Source organism: Geotrypetes seraphini, chromosome 18 (assembly GCF_902459505.1).
Source record: "Geotrypetes seraphini chromosome 18, aGeoSer1.1, whole genome shotgun sequence".
NCBI classification, from domain to species: Eukaryota; Metazoa; Chordata; class Amphibia; order Gymnophiona; family Dermophiidae; genus Geotrypetes; species Geotrypetes seraphini.
Genome location: NC_047101.1, coordinates 10,898,623 through 10,914,137, shown reverse-complemented (window position 1 = coordinate 10,914,137; position 15,515 = coordinate 10,898,623). Strand labels below are relative to the sequence as shown.

At 42.7% G+C, this 15,515-nt stretch overlaps 1 protein-coding gene across 1 annotated transcript in view; it reads right to left on the bottom strand.

Annotated features, from left to right (window-relative positions):
- The window catches only part of SEC24A (SEC24 homolog A, COPII coat complex component), a 70,896-nt gene extending 56,099 nt beyond the window's left edge, over positions 1-14,797 (bottom strand). The window contains exons 1-2 of the mRNA XM_033927287.1: positions 14,406-14,797; positions 1,126-1,644 (exon numbers count right to left, since the gene is read on the bottom strand). Coding sequence (XP_033783178.1) covers positions 1,126-1,644; positions 14,406-14,472 — 586 coding nt within the window. The 5' untranslated portion in view covers positions 14,473-14,797. The remainder of the gene's footprint in view (positions 1-1,125; positions 1,645-14,405) is intronic.
- Between the last annotated feature and the right edge of the window lie 718 nt (positions 14,798-15,515).

The following is a 15,515-nucleotide window of genomic DNA, read 5'->3' as shown; positions in this document are numbered from 1 at the left end:
GAGGAGAGAGAGATTTTTCTTTTGCCCTGTAGCTAATACCCACCTTTGGACTTTGGGAAGAGGTTGAGTTCTGGAAGGTTGAGTTCTGGGCGATAGAGATGTCTTTATTTTCTTTGACACATACTGAGAAATCAACAGTATGTCGATTTTGGATCTATGAATCCCTGAACCTGGTTATTGCATTTGTTTGATTTGAAAAAAAAAATAATAATAACCCACACAAATTTGGGGCCAATTCTGACGGTTATAAAGGAAGATAAGTTCTTATGCATCTTCTATTTATTACTGCTAAGTTTGCACAAAAAACTGCTGCATTTGCACTTTATATATAAGAAAAAATATACAAAAATAAGAATGCATTGAAGATACTGGCTCATATTATCCTTCTATGAACTCTAAGGGCTCCTTTTACAAAGGCTAAAATGCCGCGCGCACTAACCGCTACTGCCTCCTTTTAAGCAGGCGGTAGTTTTTCAGCTAGCGCGCACTAATCGTGGGCGTGTTCTAGAAACACTAGCGCACCTTCGTAAATAAAGGAAAGTGAACCCTCTGCAGATTCTACACACTTTAGAAAAATATTCAGTGGTTTATAAGATAGGACTATGAATATGTTTTGATATGCTGGGAAGATTTGGTGATCTACGAATATCTGAAAAGTCCCAGATGAAGTTTAGCCAAATATTGAACTGAGTACAGTTATAAAGGATGTACATGTGGCAACATTTTTCTGTTCATTTGGGCTTTTTTTTTTCCTGATTTTGGGGGAGAGTTGTTTCACAAATTCATTTAAACAAAATTTTCTCAATTCATGTTAATTTGTAGTTAATGCTCGTTAGATCAGTTTAGGACTTGCTTAAATATGCACATCCTTTGTTTGTGAATTATTGTGAATGTAATTTTGTAACCCGTTGTGGGCCTTTGGCGAGGATGGGTTAAATATCCAATAACCATGCTTATCAGCCAAATATTCCAGCATTCTATATCTTAACAGAATACCCGATTTATCCTAAACATCAATGCCATTCTAAAAATAACCTATAAAAAGGAAAATTAACTCAGCCCAGATAATCCAAACACACTGAGCATTATTCCCCCCCAAAAAAAAACTTTCCTTAGCTTTACTACCTGATCTTATGAAGCTGTTTTGAAGCGATGAGCCTCCAAGAGATGCTACATACTGATTAGCTGTTGGGGTGTTCCCCGATGACGATGGCTGGCTCAATATCGTTCCTGCTGCAAGAGCCACATGGTTTGCCTGAGCACCCATTGGTGGCGGCCGATTCATTGAAGAGGCACTGTACTGCCAATCTGACTGTGGGGGGAAAGCAGTTCCAGGAGCAGATGATGGAGGCATAATAGTTGAGTTCTGAGGTGCAAGTGGCATTCTGGGAATAGAGCCCACAAGTTGTAAAGGTGCTACTTGAGGAGGTCCCATTAATGGTCTATTCTGTGTCTGTATGGGTCCTGGATAATTGCTTATTTGTGAAACATTGTGAGAACCACCATAGTTCAACTGTCCAGAAGCAGGCTGCACAGGAGTTTTAGACGGTATCTGATGTGGATATGGTCCAGGAAATGCAGAATGGTAGCCTTGTCCCACAGACATTTGTGCTGAATGCATTGTCAATGGGTGCTGAACAGGACCTTGAAGAAAGAACAAACAAGTTACATTTTTATAGATAAATATATATCAAAAAATGAATAAGTCACTAGAATCGGTTGCATGCATTAACCTCCTTTCCTGGCTTTCATAGACTTCCAAGCTGGCCAGATACAACTGGATTTCTGAGCTCAGCTTATCTCACAAGGCAGTGCAGCACCCACTGGGTCAGCCCATTACCCTAACGGGTAAATTAATTTGAAAAACTAGCCTACTATTTGAGTATGATAAAAAGCAGAATCCATGGACTGGCACATTTCTTTTTCAGTGGAGGAATCACACATTCACATGTAGATTTTACCATTTAAAATGGAGGTGGGCTTAAGAGGTGGCAAAGAAACATTAACAACAGTATTCTGAAAATAATTTCACATCAATAAACTTACTACAGTAATCTAAAGATTTAGACAGTGATCTTATGAGTCTTTCCATTTCAGGAACAGTACATGTCTGCCTTTAGCTGCCTGATAAAATTCAAATACAGGACAAGGAAGCATTTTAGATCAAAAAATCTGTTCTCATTTACAAACCACGGCAATATTTTACACGTACTTCATGTAACTATCAAAATGAACATGCAGTAATTGAAAATCCTGTGCAGTAACCGATGAGGCATCTGTTTAAAAGTGCAAAAGTTCTTTCCTGCGCATTAACTGCATTGCAGCAAATGTGGCGCAGTTAGCTACACCATGTTATCTAACAAGTTAGCACACAATACCTCCACATTAAGGGCTCCTTTTACGAAGGTGCGTTAGGGCCTTAACGCGCGGAATAGCGCGAGCAAAAAATGCCCCGCGCGCTAGCCGCTACCGCCTCCTTTTAAGCAGGCGGTAATTTTTCGGCTAGCACACGCTATTCTTGTGCGCGCGCTAAAAACGCCCTAAATATAAGATGCAATCCCCACTGCCCTGCCACATTAACACCTGCTGTAAATTAACACATTAACTGCCGAAGCATAATGTTAATGTTAGTGTGCATTAATTATGGTACTAGCAAAACTTAAGGCCGCTTTTACTAAACTGCGTCAGGCACTAACATGCACCTAACAGTTTACAACCGCATGCTGTAGGACAGGGGTGTCCAATGTCGGTCCTCGAGGGCCGCAGTCCAGTCGGATTTTCAGGATTTCCCCAATGAATATACATGAGGTCTATTTGCATGCACTGCTTTCATGGTATGCTAATAGATCTCAAGCATATTCATTGGGGAAATCCTGAAAACCCGACTGGACTGCGGCCCTCGAGGACCGACATTGGACACCCCTGTCCTACAGCATGCGGTTGTAAACTGTTAGGTGCATGTTAGTGCCTGACGCAGTTTAGTAAAAGCGGCCTTAAGTTTTGCTAGTACCATAATTAATGCACACTAACCCCTGCTGTAGGATACTCTCGGGAGTCCTGTGGTAACTGCCAAATGTGTGCGTGCTAAAAAAAAAAAGGGGGCTTGTAAGAAGCCAGAGAGTGCAGGAATACTGTGCGAGCCCTTAAGTGGTCATAAGGTAATTTTTTTTAAAGTGGCCATGCACTAATGGCAACATTAGCACTTGAAGACTTACAAAAATATTAACTTTTATAGCATGGATTTTTTTTTAAGCACTTGCACTTTAAGGACTTTAAGAACATAAGAATTTGCCTCCGCTGGGTCAGACCAGAGGTCCATCCCGCCCAGCGGTCCGTTCCCGTGGCGGCCCCTCAGGCCTATCACCTGTGCAGTGGTCCCTGACTATTCCTATAACCTAGCTCAACTCCTATTTGTACCCCTCAATCCCTTTATCCTCTAGGAACCTATCCAAACCTTTTTTGAAGCCCTGTAACGTGCTCTGGCCTATCATGGCCTCCGGAAGCGCGTTCCATGTGTCCACCACCCTCTGGATAAAAAAGAACTTCCTAGTGTTTGCTCTAAACCTGTCCCCTTTTAATTTCTCTGAGTGCCCTCTTGTACTTGTGGTTCCCCACATTGTAAAGAATCTGTCCCAGTCTACCTTTTCTATGCCCTTCAGGATTTTGAAGGTTTCTATCATGTCTCCTCTAAGTCTCCGCTTCTCTTTATATACTGTGATGTCTTTGGGAGTCTATTGATGATATTAAGATTTCTTATTTTTTATTATATATTTCTTTCACGTTTCTTATAATTCTTTTTTCATTAAATTTTATTGTGTCCTCTCCCTTGATGGTAATGTTTAATAGGCATTTTTTACGTTCACACTGAATAGAGTGGTCACGTCTAGATGGACTAAATGATGGATGGGGCAGCTCTCATTTGGACTTACGTCTGGTGCTAGTCACCTATGAGACATAGCCCGAGCCTATACTCTTCCGTTGATCCACGAAAGGCTCATACTGATGTCCATTATCTGTCATTTAAGTCAGTGTTTTTCAACCTTTTTACACCTATGGACCGGCAGAAATAAAACTAAACTAAACCTTAGGTTTGTATACCGCGCCATCTTCGCAAGCGCAGAGCTCGGAACGGTTTACAGAATTAAGAGGAAAGGAACTACAGTGAAGGATAAAGGAGAGGGATTAAGAGGAGAGAGAGGAACAGAATACTGGAGAATGGGAGGTGATTAGATTTTTGCAAAGAGCCAAGTTTTCAAGTGTTTGCGGAAGAATTGAAAGGAGCTTGAGTTTCTGAGTGGGGATGAGAGGTTGTTCCAGAGTTCTGTGGTTCTAAAGTTTTCCTGCCAAGGATATATCTTTTATAGAGGGGAATGATAGTTTCAGTTTTTGGGAGGGTCTGGTGGAGTGTGGTTTTGAGGAATTCCAAGAGTGGGATAACGGGAGGAAGGATTATTCTGTGGACCGGTGTCGGTCCGTGGACCGGCAGCTGAACAACACTGGGCTAAGTCGTGGGCCAGACCCCGCCCATCTCTACCCCAGACCCCGCCCCCATAATAGTACTAATTGCACCTTGCACATCCCGTGCCTCATCTGGAAGCCTTCTCTCTGGCGTTGCAACGTCAGCGAGAAGGCTTCCGGTTCAGGCGCAGGATGCCCCTAGGAGCTGCTGCCCGTGGCTTTGTGCACTGAATCAGTTAGGAAGAGGGAGCTGGCTCGAAGATAACGCCGCATCGATCGCACTGTGGACCGGCGGTTGAAGAACACTGTTTTGGGCCTGTGGACGTGCTGGCCCTGTGGACCGGCAGGAAATTTCTGTGGACCGGCACTAGTTTCTAGCCTTTACATTCCCTTTAAGGCAGTGGTCTCAAACTCGTGGCTCGAGGGCCACATGCGGCCCGCCAGGTACTATTTTGAGGCCCTCGGTATGTTTATCATAATCACAAAAGTAAAATAAAACAGTTTCTTGATCATACTTCTCTATAGCTATAAATTACATTATTATTATTAAGACTTAGCCAAAACTATAAAAGTTTTACCTCATGCAAAATTGTCATTTCTTTAATAAGACATTAACTATTTTTTTCTGAGGCCCTCCAAGTACCTACAAATCCAAAATGTGGCCCTGCAAAGGCTTTGAGACCACTGCTTTAAGGGATGAGGACCGTTTAGCCAATTCTTTATTTATATTGTTTTGAACATTAGCACACGGTCATTAATACGGAAAATAGTTGTCTATTTTAGACTACATTTAGGGCTCCTTTTACTAAGCTGCGTTAGCGTTTTTAACGCATGCACCAGATTAGCGCGCGCAAACCAAAAATCTACTGCCTGCTCAAAAGGAGACGGTAGCAGCTTGCGCGCATGCTAAGGCCCTAGCGCACCTTTGTAAAAGGAGCCCTTAGTGTGTGGAAAGACCTGCGTAAGGGCACATTAAGGCCACTTTTTACCTCGGTGAAAGAAGCCCTTAGGTTTGAACTTCAAAAGACATCAAAGCCCGGCTCTACCATTGAGCGACTGGTTTTTTTACATGGCCCTGCTTTTTAGTCTCTATTGACTTATGTAAAAGAGTCCAGCAATGAATCACTTCATCTTTCCCCACATTCCTCTGCGTCTCCCTTAGACCATCCCTGATTACAACAAACATCAAGGTCTAAACATTTGAGTGTAATGGAATAAAATACAACGTACAATGTAAGCAGCAATATATTTAGATAGCAAGACTCTAGATTAGGACTGTAACCCCTTAAGGAGTTTAATCTACAGTACTTCTACTACATACTGTTCTGCAGAAATTCTTGCAGGATCAAAGATATTTATAGCTTTGTCCTTTGTATCAAGGATAATGATCACCATAGCCAGAGAGGCAAAATAATGTCAAGCAATATGATTAATATACCTCAAAGCATAGCTAAAATAAACCCAGGTGCAATATTGCCCAGGTAACTGAAATTTGGAGTCCGGCATCTACCACTAGGCAGTGGAGCCAGTGCTAGAAGACAGCAGTAGCCACGGCAGGAAGGAAAGACGACGACTGGCGTCACAAAATATAGCAGCAGCTCCACCCTGTGACTAGGAGGAACTGGGACAGAGCAAAGAACTGGAGGCTGGAAGTAGCAACCGCTACTGGGTTGAGGTTCAGGAGCCAGGACAGTATAAAAAGAGAGAAAATAAAATGTTATACTATGACGTCCCATTATTTATTTATATTGCACCTTTCTGCACCGCGCAGGCACAAACTTGGCAATGCTTACTTCAATCAGTGCAATTATGACTGCCTTCACAGGTAATAACAATAAAAGGAAAACAAATCTCTATTATTCAAATATTCCTTAGTAGAAAGTTCAATCTTGGCATACGTGTCTTTTCCGCCAGAATTCACACTGGCAAAAAAATAGCTATCCTGGAATGAATTGATGAAAACCTTAAATTCAAGGATGTTTACTCTAGCCAACATCGGCATTTGCTTTACTGCACTAACCTTTAGGCAGCAACTCAGAGCCAAAACTGAGGAAACACTTTCGTATAGGAGATTTTTATTTATTTATTGTTTTATTGCATCTCTTTTGAATCAAACAACTCGTTTACCCCTTTGAAAACCTTTATGCTAGGCTCTTCCTTCTTGTACTCGACAGCAGTGACCAATAGTGAAGAATACAAATATGACTCCTCAGTTTATTAAAAGGAAACAACTCCAAATTAAGCTTAAAAGCTTTCATTTTCTCTGCTGAATTAGAACAAATCTACCATGCTATTCAAAAATGTCAAAAGCCACCTGCTACTGAATTATTATACTGAATTATTAAAAACTTACAAGCGGCTCTCAAGCTTTTTTTAGCATGAGATGTTTGTTATTATCAAAAAATTCAGAAGTTATATATATTACTCGCCAGAAGTGGGCTAAACACTCCCGATAAACATTTCACATAAAAGGTGGAGAAAAAGCCTCAAAATTCAAATTAACAGCAGTCCACAATCAAAACTTGATAAACATTCAATACTGCTTCATTTCTTATCAAAGGCAAAAAACTCCACCACCACTGAAATGAATTTATCAAAGGGTGAAAAAACCCATCACTGTGCACAGGAAAAGAAAAACCAAAACAGTTTACTTAGCTTTGGAAACATGGTTGAGAACACGCCATAGATGAAAACGTCTGGCCAGAGAAAATATTGGTGGCGCTCACTAGATGAACCTTTCACAAACCATGTCCTCTTTTAAATTCCAACAAGTCTTTGTTTCGCCTCACACGAGGCTGCGTCAGGGAATATAATGCAGCTCAAAACTCTGTTCTCATTCCGTGCACTTCGGCACTAGAATGACCGTTGCTTAAGAAGCCAAAAAATTACACTTCCGGGAGCACTTCCGGGGTCAACAGGCACCAATACAGGAAGACCAGAACAGCTGATGGCCAAAACCCACCTCCTACTGTCAATCAAAAAAAAATGTGACCCATTCAACCCTTTCATTAAGACCTTTGGGCCACAAAGTGTCCAAATAAGAAATCCAGCATTGCTCATGCTGGTATAAAAGTCGTTTCACATTGCCCCTGCGCTCAGTAGTAGGGACAGCTCCAGCTTATCAGGAGTGTTTAGCCCACCTCTGGCGAGTAATGTAATAACTTCTGAATTTTTTGATTTAGTTATTACTCTGGTTTTTTTCTTGTGAGATGTTTGTTATTCTGCAAGTAGCAAATAAATACAAGTGAAAGATAAAGAATAACTAAATTCTCAGAAAAATGTATAAACAACACAAGAGAATTTAAATAAGCAAAATAAATGCATAAAACAATTTGATTGTGCTCAGTGACGTGAACATACTTTAAGTCAGTGGAAGGCAAGAGAGAGATGTTCAACTCTTACATCATGGCATAAGCCCTCCCTACCTCCATTAGTTAAATACTTATAGCAGATGGTCTCGTATAAATATAATGTATGTAGAAAAAAATAAAATTACTTATGTTAAAGAAGTCAGTGTAAGCTCTTGCAATTTGATTGTATTCCAAATGGAGGGCACTAAACAAAAGTGTGCCCCGAGTCCTTAACCAACTGGAAAAAAGATTCCGTGTGCTCCCAAGTCCCGCTTTCTCCACAATGCGATTTAAGAATGTAGGTAAATCAATAAAAGTCCAAGCTCATAAAGTTCATCATTCACTAAATATGTAGTGGGCCTTGGGAGCACACGGAATCTTTTTTCCAGTTGGTTAAGGACACGGGACACGTTTTTGTTTAGTGCCCTCCATTTGGAATACAATCAAATTGCAAGAGCTTACGCTGACTTATTTAACATAAGTAATTTTATTTTTTCTACATACGTTATATTTATATGAGACCATCTGCTATAAGTATTTAACTAATGGAGGTAGGGAGGGCCTGTGCCTTGATGTAAGAGTTGAACATCTCTCTCTTGCCTTCCGCTGGCTTTTAAAGTATGTTCACGTCACTGAGCACAATCAAATTGTTTTGTGCATTTATTTTGCTTATTTAAATTCTAATCTAATATTTGTGTGTCGCGCACACCTAACCAGGCTCTAGGTGACTTGAGGAAAGGAAAGGAAATATTGAAGAACTAAGGCCAGTACTGGGCAGACCTGCACGGTCTGTGTCTGTATATGGTCGTTTGGTTGAGGATGGGCTGGGGAGGGCTTCAATGGCTGGGCTGGGATGGTATAGATGGGCTGGAGTGAGCTTTGACAGAGACTTCAGTAGTTGGAACCTAAGAACAGTACCAGGCAGAACTTTCGATTCTTGCCCAGAAATAGCTAAGAAGAAAAAAAATTAAAATTGAATCAGGTTGGGCACACTGGATGGACCATTCGAGTCTTTATCTGCAGTCATCTACTATATTACTAGGAAAGGAAAGGAAGAGGGTTAGGGTGGAAGAAGGAGCGGAAGGGGGACATTCTACCCTTCTAACTATTGCAGACAGGCAGTCAGGCTTCATAGAAGTATGGAACACAGTTACAAAAAGAATTAACCAAGCTCCCATTGCCTTGTGGAGGGGGAAAAAGGACATAGGATGTATTCCTCCATTTTCATTCTACTTGCTCCCAATGCATGTCAGCTTATGGAATTGCTGATGTCAATGGAATTGCTACACGTTGAATTTGTTTTCTGCTCCACTTCATATTTTACATATTGGTAAGAAACTTTTGTTTTGGTTCTTCTTCACCCAGAGAATGACAGAAAACTGGAACACTCTTCTGGAGTCTGTCATAGGGGAAAACACCCTCAAGGGATTCAAGACAAAGTTAGACAAATTCCTGCTGAACCAGAAAGTATGCAGGTAGGGCTAGTCTCAGTTAGGGCACTGGTCTTTGACCTAAGGGCCACCGCATGAGTGGACTGCTGGGCACGATGGACCACTGGTCTGACCCAGCAGTGGCAATTCTTATGTTTAGGTAAGGGAAGCGATTGTTGTTCCTTTACTCCTTTCCCACCTAATGTTCTCTCTCCTCCTCCAAGTCTGTCTAAACTTCTAGGCCAGACAAAGGTTGACTACAGGAATGGGTTTCATCTCTTCTACAATGTTTTCCTGCGTTTTACTACGTGCACTCGGTAAAAGGGTGTCTCAAGGGCTGCTCGTTTTCCACAGCTTACCGTAAATACATTTTGATTCAACAGTGTACAGCACCACCTCTAAGTTGCCAGGGATTAGAAAAACAGTAGATAAAAGATCAAACAAAATGTGCAACTCAAACATGCTGTTTCACTAGCTATGCAATAATTTGCATAGATACAAAAATAGCAGAGGTGCTAACAAGAACTAGCAGGATAATTCACATAAACCACCGTATAACTCTGCAAAATATATGAAGCACTCAATATAATAATAATGAGAATCAGTGAACACGTATCCTCAATGCGACTAGACTAGAATGAGGGGCAGTGCAAAACCATCTAATTAACTTACCGTGTTTTAATATTTACATTGAGATTTTAATAGCCTCCTTTCCCTATCCATAATGGTTAAAACCACCATTTAGATTTCCAACTTTAAAATAAAACACAAAACATCAACCAAAAGCAAAAAAGCTGGACAACTAATCCTGTTTAGTTTATGCAACCCCCACATTAATATATTTTTTAAACCCTGTATTATAACAAACTTGAAATGATCTATTTGTTTTGGAATGAATTTATAAACTATGGAAACTATCCAGTTTAATTAAACAAGGAACAATACTTATGGCAGAGATGCAGGATGGCTGGATAGCTCTACTGAATCCAGTGTACATGTGGCACATCGTCATTGGAAGGAGGGACAAGTTCACATCCTTGTCTGTTATGTCTAATTCCAAACTACCTCTACTTCAGGAAGCAGATAAAAAAGCCTGGCTCTTTACCCAAGATTTTAATACATACTGTGTTACCCCGAAAGTAAGACCTACCCTGAAAATAAGCCCTAGCATGATTTTCAGGGTAGGTCTTAATACAAGCCATACCCCTGAAAATAAGCCCTAGTTGCCGGCAGCAGCAGCAGCAGCACTCTCCCCGTGACCCTTTCATCTCTCCCACCCATCCGAACCCCGATCGCGAGACCAAAATAGAGTACCTTATAACAAACCGCATCGTCGGCAGCATAGGCCCCATCGCAGCTTTCTCACGCCCAGGAGTCAGAAATCCAAAATGGGGCCTATGCTGTTGATGATGCGGTTTGTTTTATAAGGTACTGTATTTCGGTCTCACGGTCTGCGTTCGGATGGGTGGGAGAGATGAAAGGGTCAGCGGGGGGGATGGGAGGGATTTAAAAAATGTTCCATGGGGGGATGGGAGGGATAGAAGCTGCAAGGGTTCTGCTGCACAGGGCGATGGGAAGGAGGAATAGAAAGATACTGCACAAGGGGATGGGTGAGAGGGAAGGAAGGATGCTGCACATGTGTGGGAGAGAAAGGAAATAGGAAGAACTGGGGTGGAGGAGAGGGAGGGAGAGATAATCATTGTACATGAAAAAATAAGACCTCCCCGAAAATAAGACCTAGTGCCTTTTATGGGCCCCAAATTAATATAAGATAGTGTCTTATTTTCATGGAAACAGGGTAGGATGATTGACTACACACTCAGGCCTGGTACCAGTAGGCGCTGAAACTCAGTAAAAAAAAAAAAGCCACCACTGAAACAATGTTTTTAACTGAGCTTCAAGGCAACTACTGGCGCCTAAAATATAGGCCTCGGTATCACGCCTTTGTAGGCATTTTAAGCCATCTAACGAAACTCTGGGTGTGACTAACGCTATAAGTGGCGTTAGGAGGTCTAAAGTGGTGTCAGTGGCGCAAATCACGACAAAGATGGACACCAGAAATGTAGTCCGTGCAAACTCTGGCCTACATTTCCGGCGCCTAACTTTCCTTGAGGTGCGATTCTCTATACAGCGCCACCTCGTGATTGATAGGTAATCAGCAGATGTTTTTTAGGTGGCCACCGATATCGGCACCACATAGAACAGGGGTGCCCACACTTTTTTTGCTTGCGAGCTATCTTTAAAATGACCAAATCAAAATGATCTACCAACAAATAAAATTTAAAAAAACACAAAGCACACTGTACGCAGAGAAAATGTTAATTATATATATTCGGGATTTTTTTTTTTTTTTTTTAAAGAGGTCAAGGCAGATGACTTTAAAATATGCGATATCAATATCACCTCAGTAACAACTATACAAAAATAGACAAATATATCCTCTCCCCTTTTACTAAACTGCGATAGCGGTTTTTAGCACAGGGAGCTGCACTGAATACACTGCGTTGCTCCCGACGCTCATAGGCTCCCTGCGCTAAAAACCACTATCGCGGTTTAGTAAAAGGGGGCCATAGTGCAAAATATAGACAACAGATATAAATTCTGACACAGTTTGATCACTAAGGGCTCCTTTTATCAAGGTGCGCTACAGGGGTTAGCGTGTTTTTTCGAAGAATTTTCGGACTTGTCTAAGGTTTCTCATAACTGCGAAAGATTTCTGTATTGTTTTGTTAATTTGTGGTTGCATGGTGCAGCCTCTGTCAATAGTCATACCTAGAAGTTTTAGGGTGGTTTGCAAAGGGTAGTTGATCGAGTTGATTTCTAAGTTGGTTATGGTTGAGATTTTGTTATTTTCTAGGAGGATGAATTTAGTTTTGTCTGGGTTGAGTTTCAGTTTGTGGTCTTCCATCCAAGTCGTAACTGTAGCTAGAGTTCTGTGTAGTGTGTCTGACATTAAGAGCATTGGTTGGTCGAAAGGAATGAGGATGGTGATTTCATCAGCATAGCTATAAGAGGAGAGGCCTTGTTTGTTCAGGTAAACGCCAAGAGAGGCCGTATATAGGTTGAAGAGAGTAGGGGACAGTGGGGACCCTTGTGGAACGCCGCAGGGGTTGGACCAAGGTTTGGATTTTTCTTTGTCTGATTTTACTTTGTATGTTCTGGATTTTAAGAAACCTTCAAACCATGAGTATACTTTATCTGAGATGCCTGTTGAGTCCAAGATTTGCAGTAGGATGTTATGGTCTACAAGGTCAAATGCCGCCGTCAGGTCCAACTGTATGAGCAGCATTTTTTTTTTCCAATGCTGAGGTGTTGTCTTGCTGTGTCGATAAGGGAGCCTAGTAGTGTCTCTGTGCTGAAGTTATAATTTTCAGCAATGTACTGTATTTAGAGATGAGCTTAGAGAGAAATTAAATCTGGTTTTCTATGTACTGAAAGTTAATATTTACTTTACATCTATATATGTTAATTATATGTAAATGATTTAAATATTTAAAACAAATATTACCCTTTATGTCAAAAGTAGAATCTTGAGCAACAAGCCTCACTATGGGAGTACAGAAGAGAAGAATGCCTTCTCAGAGAAATCTGAAAGCTGCCGACCATCACTAAGAACTAAAGCTTTTTGCCAAATATGATATAACTTAACTCCATAAAAACACTGTGGTCTCAGGTGATTTCTGAGTGCAGCTTAACACTGACAAATTTAAAATACTTGACCGTATAAAGCTAATTCATATTCCTAAGCAATGCATGTATTGTACATGGCTTACACATAGAACCAAGTGTTCATTGTGAATATTTCTACAGACACAAAACATTTTTTTTTTTTTATAAATATGCCATCAGGATATTTTGTTGATCAAGATTCCAAAGCAAACAGCCTGGAAGACAATGTTTTGTTCATTTGGTAATGGAGGGTTAACAGAGGACCGTTCAACCCTCTAGGTTTTATTTGTTGGTAGTAGGATACAATAAACCTAGGCAAAGAGTGTAAAAAGTCCACCATGTTTAACCTAAGTGCTAATAGAAAGGAATCGCTTCAATATTATGTTATGTAGTCCATATTTCTCATGCTCCATAAAACCATAGTCTAGACAAAATTAGTTGGAGATTGTTTTCATAGCCTCACACTATAAAGCAGGAATAACAAATCATCAAGCCACAGCAACATCTAGCTCAGTGTTTTGCAAACTTTGTCGAACCGTGGCACATTAAACGTAGTGGCTGCAGCTCGAAGCATCCAGAGTGTGTAGATGTTTATGCAATGACATCACATACATGCATGTCGTCACATTGACGTCAGTGTATGCGTGAAGGCCCTGAGCCACCAGTGGGGGGGGGTTCCAGAAAGAAGGAGAGATGCTGGCTGATTGCCTTGAATTGGGCAATAACTGCTGGATCCTGGGAAAACCAATCATGGTTTGTGGCTCTTGTACAAAGTTGGCCACTGCAATGATCGGGCTTAGTTTAGAAAAGAGCTATAAAAATAAGGGGGGGGGGAATAGCTAAAACTTAAGGTTCCTTGGGAGGTAGTCCGACAAAAGTCAGTTTTTGATTGAGCTGGAAGCCTAATGGAGCAAGATAACAAAGTTTGATGAGGAATATCATCTATACGCAAACTTTAACAAATAGCTCTTTCTAGCTTGCTTAGGTGGATTTCTTAAAGTTGTTGCATGCGAATAAATGGGCATTTTGACGTGCACACGTCACACAGTATCACCCCTGCAACTGGCATGGTTTGGTTAGGAATTCATGGCTTAGTCATGATGTTTCCGGTATGCTTCCAGCGAGTATCAGGTGCTTTACGCCAATTCAGGGGTCCTGGCTGCCAAAGGTGTCTGCGTGCCCACGAGTATCCTCTCAATCCAGGGGTCAGCCAGATGTGTGCGGGTGTTGTTTTTGAAAAGCCCAAACTCTGCCCGGCCCCAGGGAAGACATTCGCTCAACCTAGGGACCGGGGAGAGGAAAGGGCTGCAATCTTACGTGACCCGAGGACGAACTTTTAAAACCCGCCTGCCGCGATTCAGGACCACCCCGCCTCCCCCCCCCCTACCGAAGCGCATCAAGAGCTGAGGGGGAGGGGGAGGGTGGTGTGGCCAGGGGTGAAGGGCTCAGACTAAACGAGCAAGCGTTTCCCGTCCTCCCCCCCTCCCCCGGCACTCACCGTTGCTGTGGGCCTGCCCGGCTCCGCCGTTCTGGGCGCCGTAGCCGGCCTTCTCCGCTTTCGACATGGTGGGCCAGGAGGAGTCCCCGCCACAGCGCGCCTGTCACTTCCAGCCCGTCCTCACCGCCTCTCCATGATCAGGGCGACGCGCGCGCGCGCACTCTCTCTCTCTCTCCCTTTCCGTAAACCCTCCTCGGGCACAGGAAACGCCCGCCTTCCTTTCCCCAGGTGGCGCAGGCGCACTCGGTACACGTGGCACTTCCGGCGCCCGCCCTTCGGCCGCCGGCCGGGGAGCCGGCGTCGCGCGCTTCGGTTCCCAGCTGGGAAGTGGCCTGTGGCAGGGCGAGCCGCGCGTGACGAGGGCGCCTCGTAAGCCCAGGCCGGCGGGGCCTAGTCCGACTTAGGCGCGTGCCACATATACACGCACGCCCTGTGACGTGCTGGAAGGGGCGAAAGGCGGATCCCAGCTGAGATTGTCTTTCGGGACTTCGAGTGCTGTAGCTTCAGAATGCATTCCTAAAAGTAGGAGGCAGAATCTCCCCCCAACAAAAACCACGATGAGAAGCGAATCAGAGGCCGCTATTATAATGAAACTAGTCTTTAAGCCCGTTAGACTAACGGGTGCTACAATAGATGTGTCTGTCTGACTTTCTGTCTCCTTGGCCGCTTTCTGTCTGTCTCTCTCTTTGGCCGCTGGCTGTCTGTAATTCTTTCTGTCTGTGTCTCTCCCTGGCCCCCTGTCTGTCTTTCTTTCTCTCTCACTCCTTGACCGCTGTCTTTCTTTCTGTCTCTCTCCTTGGCCGCTGTCTGTCTTTTTTTTCTTTGTCTCTCTCTTTGGCCGCTGGCTGTCTGTAATTCTTTCTGTCTGTGTCTCTCCCTGGCCCCCTGTCTGTCTTTCTTTCTCTCTCACTCCTTGACCGCTGTCTTTCTTTCTTTCTTTCTGTCTCCTTGGCCGCTTTCTGTCTGTCTGTATTTCTTTCTGTCTCTCTCTCCTTGGATGCTTTCTGTCTGTCTGTCTTTTTTTCTTTGTCTCTCTCTCTCTCTTTGGCCTCTGGCTGTCTGTCTGTAATTCTTTCTGTCTGTCTCTCCCTGGCCCCCTGTCTGTCTTTC